Genomic DNA, 9,349 nt, shown 5'->3' on the forward strand with positions numbered 1-9,349 from the left:
GCCCAGAGAAGCTGTGGCTGCTCCTCCCTGGAAGTGTTGAAGGCCAGGTTGGATGAGGCTTTGAGCAACCTGGTCTAGTGGAAGGTGTCCCTGCTGATGGCAGGGGGGTTGGGACTGGACGAGCTTTAAGGTCCCTTCCAACCCAAACCAGTCTGTGATGTTGGAAAACATCCTCTAAAAATGGGTTACTAATATGAAGTTTAAGACTTCAGTCAAGTGGTGATAAGGCTCAAGATTGTCTGCTCTCCAGTGTGGTGTTCTGTGAGTGCTGGGGCAGGAGTGCAGAGATGAGGTCTTTAGAAAAAAAAACTTGAAGGATGTTTTAGCAGCTTGGAAAAGCCACCAAGACTGAAAAGAGTGTTGATGATGTAGTAGAGGACAATGCCTTTGTCTTCAGCAAGGTGATTTAATTAGAGACACGATGGGTTTTGCTGAAAGTGCTATCCTCCTGCAAGTTAAGCAGAGACCCCAAAATACATGCCTAGTAATGTTCTCTGGGTTCTTCTTCCAGTAGTTTCACTCCCAAGTTCATTGTCTTTACCTTATTATACCACTAACCTCCCTTCTCTTTTTTTTCCTGTTTCTTGCTTTTATGTTTATTTTAACCTTTTATTCTTTCTCCTCCTGAACTGTTCCATAACATCTTTAGTGCTGTTTAAAAACACAACAATGTCCTTTCTTAGAGAAGGCAGCTCCAGTGGATGATGGAGTGATGGAGCAGATCAACCAGTCACTTCTGTGATTTACTCTGTGTGTGCAGACACGTGTTTACTATGAATGTCTGCAAATATACACATTGAGGAGGAAAAGCCCTGCTCCTAATGTGTGGTAAAGCTGATGGAAGTTTGTTATTTCAAGGGATAATAAAATCAAAATGCAGATGTAGGGATAACAACATCCTCTTCTGAAGTCAACCTGTCCTGTGTCTGCGCTGCTGATGGGATTAATTAAGACAGGATTACGCAGGGATATGAGGGGAATCTTCTTCTTGGAGTATATCTAGTATTTATTAATGCTTTTCATACTTAGGTCATGCATGGTCATTTTGGTCAGACACTGGCCCAGGTTGCCCAGAGAAGCTGTGGCTGCTCCTCCCTGGAAGTGTTGAAGGCCAGGTTGGATGAGGCTTTGAGCAACCTGGTCTAGTGGAAGGTGTCCCTGCTGATGGCAGGGGGGTTGGAACTGGATGAGCTTTAAGGTCCCTTCCAACCCAAACCATTCCATGATTCTATGTATCTGGTGCTGTGTGTGTGTCAGCTTTGGTTTTTAATGTGGTACCTTTTTTAAGGTTTTTATTCATAAACTAATGGTTTATGTCATGAATTAATTCTGTAGGTTTCATGAAAAGAGGAGTTTGGATCACGTAGCTGTAATTGGCACTGTTGCTTTTGCTGAGTACACACAGATTGCTTGGTCATTGTTATCACATCCACTAGCTGCAAATTAAAGAATTTATACTATGAGGTTCAAAAAAAAAAAATCACTTTTCACAATCTGTTTAATTGTCTTGGAAGTATATTTGGGAGTAAGTTCTGTTTCCTATTAAGAGTACAGCACAAGGTCTGTGGAACAGCCAGCTGGTGCTGGCCAGGAGCCTGAGAATTGTCATGATTCACATCTCTGTTCGTCTTCGTTCTCTGACACCAGGCAAAGGGAAGAGATAAGGGAAAAAAAGAACTTCCCAAAATGAAGCACATTTGAATTGCAGCCGTGACATGGAGAGAAGATGCCGCATGTGTCCAGCTGATCCCCAGGCAAGTCTTTTTGCCTTCTAAGATAAATGAGTGCATCAAGGGGCTAAACCTGAAAGCAAATGTGAATCGCTTCAGTTGAAGAAGGAGGTCTGAGAAGAAAGCACAGCCTGGATTTGGAAGCTGTAAGAAGCATTCAGCTGAGACCTTTCACAAAACGTGCTGACCATGGATACGGGTGTTTGGCCCAGCAAAAATTGCTGTGTCCATGCAACTTTGGAGAGCAGCAGACTTCTAAACATTTGGATCTCATAGTTCTAATGAAATAATGAAGCAAAGGGCTTTGGTTAGGCAACTTCCACCAACACTGAGTTTTCTGTTGTTAGACCTGTAGCTGTCTTTTAAAAGAACAGTGCCTTTTCTTTCCTACTCTCCCAACCAGCATGTCCATCAGAGCTCCTCTTCTCCTATCTAGCTTCAATAGCAACTGATGGCAAGCTACATACGTTCCTGGGCTACGTACATCTTTTTTGATTGCCTTTTCAAAGCACTGTCTGTAGATTTGGATTTATTGCCATTGCTGGGTATATCTGGCTCTACCAGTGACCTTTATATCTTGGTGTTTTGAATGTGAATGAGAGGGTTCTCATTTGTGGCCTGTGCTGGGTTTCTAATCAATGGGGATTTGATCTAGGAAAGCATTAGCCCTAGTGCCCATGGCAGGGCTGTGTCTTGAAACAATGAGAGAACGTATCTAAGCTCTTCCCCAAGCTAGTGGTAGCACTTCTATTCACTTTAATAGTACTGGAAAGGGTCCCAGTATGAATTACTCTTGCATTGGCTGGAAAACTTCTGCGGTAGCGGGAAATCCTGTTCCAGTCCCGTGGCCGTGCCTGCTGCGGGATGTGTGAGCGTGCCTGAGGAATGCACTTTGGGCAACGGGGTGTGGAATTGGAAATGCAGGGTGTGCAATTTGGGCGGTACCGTTTCAAGTGGCTGAATATCAACTGTTTGATGCTCTTGGCTGAGACCCAGGTGTGCCAACAGTGGTCAGAGTGCGGATCGTCTCTTCCTCCTGATGGATGCTGAGCCAAACAGAGCATTGCTGGATCTCCAGTCACAAAGGACTCAAATCAACCACTTGAGAATCACAGAATCATAGGGGTTGGAAGGGACCTCTGGAGATCACCTAGTCCAACCACGCTGCCAAAGCAGGTTCCCTACAGCAGGTTGCACAGGAAAGTGTCCAGGTGGGTTTTGAACGTCTCCAGAGATGGAGACTCCACCAACCTTTTGTTGTCTGGCTAAGGATGGGAGCAAGTGATCTAGGGTTTCTGGTTTTGCCTGAATGGATCTATTGTTTGGATGAGTTGGTGAAATTAAAAAAGGGATCCTTGCTGGTAGGAGCAAGCTTTGGATTTAGGGAGATGAAGAACCTATTAGTTTCGCCTGGTGAAGTCTCTGAAGTGAAAGCTCAGTAGTATTTTGAAATGAAACTCTTGCACGTTTCCTTGTAAGCCTGTGTCCCTCTGTTCCTTTCAAGACTTAAGACTGAAGTCCTGAAAAGGGCTGAGTCAGCAGCTAGCAGGAGCGTGCTTTAAATTACATGTTAATGTGGTGATGGAGAATCATCTTATGGCCTGAAGTACAGGATGGAGAGCCAGGAGACCTGGAGTATTTTCCTGGCTTCTCCACTGACTTTCTTCAATAGGTTTTTAATCTTCTGTCTTGGATTCTTTTGAATGGGGAGACCAAAATATATACTTTTAGGATTACATCATTATTAATAAGTCTGGAGGCTATTAAAGAAGGGATGCAAGGGGAGGAATGAGCCCTACAATAAAGGGAATAACCAGCACAAACCAAATGTCTTGCAAATCTAAGCCTGGATTTGTTCTAAGGGAGTTCTGCATGTTCAGCTTTCCTCAAGGCTTGAGGAGAAAACGTGTTCAAGTCACAGCAGCAGATGAGTGGGTTTTCTTAAATGTTTTCCTTATTAAATTGTGGTGTTGTGGCTTATACTGGTGCTGCTGTAAGGGTGTGAGTGCAGTTACCTCTGATGCTGTCCATGTTTGTTTCCTTAAATGCTGTTAAGTGAGTCTGTTGCTGAGTTGTTGGTGTTCTTCCTGAAGAACAGTGATAATTTGCTTTTATATTGGTGCAGGACAACTAATGTCTTGTAGCTAAAGGATTTCAGGAAGAGTCAGGAAAGAATAAAATCCAGGACTCAGGTGGCTGTTGTGCTGTGGAGCAAAAGAAGTGGTATAAAATTTTCTGTGCTGCTTTATCAGTCCTCTAGACTGGTCCTGTCTTACTGCTTGTCTTACCTCCCAATGAGAACTGACCCAGATGGTGTGGATGGATGTCTCTGCCAGAAGATGCTCGAGCCTCTCTGGTGTCATAACTCCCTGTTGTCCCTCCTGACCAGTTGTGATAGATGGAAAACCAGGAGGCCTCTTCAGCATTGCAGCGCTGGGTGGTTTCCCTGGACACTGCTGGGCACACTGGGCTCCTAAATTTTCCCTATTTTACCTGGTTTGCTGTTTCTTGTAGAAGTATGAAAATATGCCTGTGTTCAAATTCCAGTGGATTCTGCTTTTCCTGACATCCCGACTTAGTCTGAATAGTTTCTCTTAAGTACCTCAATAAACAAGACCTCTGGGCATGGCAGGTTTTATTTCTGGGACGATGCAAACACTATGAAAGCTTTGTCTCTTAATGTTTGAATGTGTAACTGGTTTGAAGCGGATGGTAATATGACCTGAAGGAAAAGTGAGCTGTGGTTGGTAGCACACACTGCAGCGTTGTCTCCTGAAGCATGTAGGATTGCTGCTCTTCTCATCTTATGGAGAATTCCTCTGGGGTTTTGCTTTTACAGGTGGAATGGGACTAGAAGGGAGATTTCTGAATGTTTTTTCCAGTACTTTCCCCTGGACTCTTGAGGAGCCCCTCCTAATTTCTGTGGGCTCCTGACAAGGATGAGATACGATGCTCTGTGACCTGAGCACAAAATGTGTGTCCCGAGTCATTTTCCTTAGTGAAGGTTCAGGATTGTGTTCATACAGGCTTGTTAAAATCCCTTTTTGCTGGTCAAACTTCACTCTGTGAAGCAGGGGGCTCTCAGGTCACCTTATCCTCCCTCACCAGGCTTTCTTCAGTTCTATGGTAAATGGGGTTTTTTTCTTAGTCTCGTGTGACTCCAAAAGTTTCTCTTCTTTTGGGGAACAAAATCAAACACACCTGCAGGTGCCTTTTGGAGTTTTGGGGCTCCTGGGGTGTCTGACTCAACAAGACTTTTCCAAGAATGAAAATTACACCTATTGTACTTACTATCATCTAAATTAATATCTCCCTGACTAATCTTGGTATCAATTAAAGTAACCTGGAAGTCTCTTGTGACTCTCCCTCCAGCTGCTCATGGACCATGAGGTCTCCCAGTGCTGTGATTTTTTTTTTTTTTAAAGGCTCTGGCATCTTGCAGTGCTCTGTCTGCTTTATTAATTAACACTTGAGGGAGTATTGCTCTCAGCTGGTAACTATTACATCCTGCCTCTGAACGGTTTCCCCAAATTGTTGTGTCTTTTGGCTGAAATCCTTCAGTAAAATGACTCAAGAGCTTTGGTTTGAATAGAAAGCAGTTCTGGAAACTAGAGTTGCACAGTTTTTAGCTATTCCTTGACCTCTGATGATGAAAGACCCCTATTAACCCAAGTGCAGAGCTGACCACTGGTCATTGTGTGCCTTGGTGCAAGAGGAACGAGAGAAACGTGCTGACCTGCTGGTTATGCACTGTTTGTTGATCCTTTTCTCCACTAAAATATTCTTGTTTAGTTTAATATTGAGCTTTCTGTATCGTAAAATTAAAACTGTAACCTAGAGGGGAATTTGGCATCTTCTGTTAATTACACTGATGTGTCTTCTTATCTCTTGGAAGCTAAAGGTCCTTCAAGACTTGACTGTAAGGCTACTCACCACACATTATCTGCCTTTGCCTTCTCAAATATTCTTCATGTGACTGCCTGCTACACAGCAAGACCATCCAGATGTTCCAGAAGGTCCAAGCAACATATAAACAGAGCACTGTGTTCTTGTGCGTGTGGGACAGTGATGAGAAAGCTGTAATGACTTCTTGGGAACCCAACTGTGTGGCTTTCAGCTAAGTCAGGGCCCTGTGACTCCTTATCTTAGTTTTGCAAGACAGATTGTTTCAGTCCAACTTAGTATTTGATTAATATTTGCTGAGGCTTTTAAAATCTAATTTATGCAGTCGCAGGAAACAACAGCCACATAAAATGAAATGGGTCAAAACAGATGTTTAAAGAAGATTAAAACTGAAAACATGATTTTTCTGAAGACTCCTAGGCTTGAATTTAGACACCTCCCCTTTGGTATTTTTACTTATAACCAACATACATTATTCTTCTCTGGTATGATCTGGGGTTACTCTATATTTATTTATTTATTTTTTAAATACTGTTGATGACAGTTGCTCTGCCCACGTATTTATCCTCTGGGCTAAAAACCCATCTTGTATCCATGAAAAACATTGTAAGAGGTTTCTTTTTGAAACCAGTGCTCGTAGGTATTGAAGTCGGGCATGTCTGACTAGTACTAATGAGCTTTGACTCAGGAGCCTTTTATTTTTTACAGAACACATGTAACTTGCCCTGTCGACTGCATTTGTTTTGGGAAATCCCTTTGTTTGCTGCTGGAGGGGAGCAGCTTTGTGAAAGCAGTTGTACTTCCTTCCTCTCCTCCCCTCCAACACTCTCTGACACGAGGGAGGACTTTTTTATTCCTCTCTTTCAGCCTCACCTCCTGACCTGCAAAAGAAATTGAAAAATATCTTGTTTGCATAGCAGTATTTCTCTGAATGCCTGATGAAAATCTGTAAATCTCAGTCTTGTGAAACTGATGTGAAAGTACGTGGCTCCTTGAAAGAAAATATTTACTATCCAAGAATTTTTGCCACATATTCCCCTGATTTAGTTAGACCTGTTGTAAAGTCTCCCCATGCTTTTCCTGTTTGTCCATCTTTTAACCCACATGCTTTCTATTTCATTTGTCTATTCCTTAGGCAAATACCTTTCACCCCCAGTCCCCAAATCTCAAAGCACTTCAGTAGGAAGCTCACGATCATCAGCCCTGTTTAATACAAGGGGAAACTGAGGCACAGCCCTGGGAGTGACCTGCCTGAGGTCCCACAACATCAGAGCTGAGGTTTGAACTGTTGTCTCTTGAAATTCAGGCTAGTTGCCTGGGATTTCTGATGCATCATCTTATTAGGCAGCTCAAAAGGCTGGTTAATGTGTTTCACTGTGTTTTCATGTGTATATGTGATTTTTCTGGTCATTTTTGGGGATAACTAAGACCTAGCAAAAAATACTGGAGGATTTTAGTTTCTAGACATCTGTTTTTGGAGCCAAGTCTTTCCCCTTTTTCTGTCCCCTTTGGTGGTTGCCAGGAAATAATGGAGCTTTAAAGGGCTGGGGAGTTTTTTTTCCCACTATACTCTGGCATTGCTTCACTTGGAAACTATTCAATCATCAACCCCCACGTGTGCTGCTTGACCACTCCATGTGCTGGGTGCCTGAAGGAAAGCTGGGGAGTACTTGAGTGGGAAACAGGCAGAGAAGGGGCAGGATTTAAAGTCTTCATGAAATTCCTCTAATGAGTCAAAAAGTTGCGAGTTCATACTTTAAATGACTAACTTATTTAAGGATGAGAGGTTGCCCAAGGAAGTTGTGGCTGCTCCTCCCTGGAAGTGTTGAAGGCCAGGTTGGATGAGGCTTTGAGCAACCTGGTCTAGTGGAAGGTGTCCCTGCTGCTGGCAGGGGGGTTGGGACTGGATGAGCTTTAAAGTCCCTTCCAATCCAAACCATTCTATGAAGCAGTTGTATGACAATTAAGTCCCTGTCCAGGCTTGACAACCAAAAACTGGACCCTGTTAGCAGTGGTCTGTTGGAATGACACAGTTACCTAAATCTCCTGCAAACTGTCTGTGCACAGTGATGTCTGTTGATTCTCTACAGGTGAAACTGGGTGTGCAGTGACAAAAAAATAAGCATTTTATCATCATATTGGGAAAACAGACTTCAATTTAAATACCTCACTTCTGACCATATTATAATACATTTTATTACCCTTCTAGTTTTCTGCTGTTTAAGTGATTTTTTTGGGGCTTCTTTATTGAAGGAGGTAGGGGAGAAAAATAATTCAGTTCTGTCCAGGATTTGAACCAAGGTTGGCTGTAGCTTGCTAGAGTCACTAAACTACTGGATTTACAGAGAAGTAGGAAAATCAATTGCTAGCACTTGTGACTTGTAGAATTTTGCTCTGGAAAAAAAAAAATATATATTTTCCAGCTAATACTATTTATCAAAGTGTCTTAAACTTAGAAATGGTTTTCATGTCTCGTTTTGGGGTTTTGTTTTGGTTTTTTTCAGTTTGTTTTTCCACCCCATAAGAAATAATATACTTGAGTTTTTACAGGCATCATTGTATGTAGTCTCTTCCATGGCTTTATCCCGTGCTGAAGCAAGAGATGACAAAGTCCATGTCATTACCAAGCTTTAATTTAAATTTTCCTTTCCTTTCAGGACAGCCACACGGTACCTACCTGCACTGATTGGCAGCTGCTAGCAGAGGACTTGGCTCTGAGAACTGTGAGCACTGAAAATGGCAAGATTCCTGGGTTTAACCCATAACCACTGTTTCTTCATGCTGTTCTTCATCTCCCTGAGCCCCCTGGGCCTTGCCCAGTATGAAGACTGGTCCTACCTCCCTGGTTACCCTGAGCCACCCCCACAAGTGTACCAACCTCCTCGAAGACCCACAAATGTCCCCAAGATCCAGCTGAGGCTCGCAGGGCAGAAGAGAAAACACAACGAAGGCAGAGTGGAGGTGTTCTACAGCGGCGAGTGGGGCACGGTGTGTGACGATGACTTCTCCATCCACGCTGCACACGTGGTCTGCAGGGAGCTGGGCTACGTGGAGGCAGTGTCTTGGTTACCAAGCTCAAAGTATGGAAAAGGAGAAGGTAAGGTAACTCCAGAGCAGTGGTGTCGTACTAGTTGTCTCTCCAACTCCCAATAATTTTTGACCTGTCATTCAGATCTAAGATGCAGTGATGTTTCCTATGAATGTAACTGGAAGAGCTTCCAGGTGAAGCAGTGCCTCTTTAATCACAGAATCTCCAAATTACCTTAATTGGGGAAAAAACCTTTAAGCTCATTGAGTCCAACCATGAACCCAACACTGACAAGTCCCCGACTAACCCATGTCCCTCAGCACTATGTCTATCTGACTCTTCAATCCCTCCAGGGATGGGGACTCCACCACTGCCCTGGGCAACCCCTTCCAATTCCTCAGAACCCTTTCAGCAAAGAAATTCTTTGATTGAAGAGTTTAAATAATAAATATTTGCTTGTTTTGACTGAAACAAGTTAAGGAGTGATGAGATAAAGAGCTGAAGGACCAGATCATGGTGTATGAACTCTGTCAGGTGATGCTTGGGAGCAGCTGGCAGTGGATGAGGGTAGGAGGCTTTTCAGCAGGCAGCACGAAGAGTCAAAAGAGAAGCTGCACCCACAAATGTAATATATAAATGGTTCATTTCCCCATTCACGCTTCCATTGCCTTGCAGTGGGTCTACCAGG

At 43.3% G+C, this 9,349-nt stretch overlaps 1 protein-coding gene across 1 annotated transcript in view; it reads left to right on the forward strand.

Annotated features, from left to right (window-relative positions):
• LOXL2 (lysyl oxidase like 2) overlaps positions 1-9,349 on the forward strand; it is a 55,715-nt gene that overhangs the window by 1,510 nt on the left and 44,856 nt on the right. The window contains exon 2 of the mRNA XM_010175729.2: positions 8,291-8,730. Coding sequence (XP_010174031.1) covers positions 8,370-8,730 — 361 coding nt within the window. The 5' untranslated portion in view covers positions 8,291-8,369. The remainder of the gene's footprint in view (positions 1-8,290; positions 8,731-9,349) is intronic.

The sequence above is a fragment of the Antrostomus carolinensis genome, unplaced genomic scaffold (assembly GCF_000700745.2).
Source record: "Antrostomus carolinensis isolate BGI_N321 unplaced genomic scaffold, ASM70074v2 scaffold3369, whole genome shotgun sequence".
Taxonomy (NCBI): Eukaryota; Metazoa; Chordata; class Aves; order Caprimulgiformes; family Caprimulgidae; genus Antrostomus; species Antrostomus carolinensis.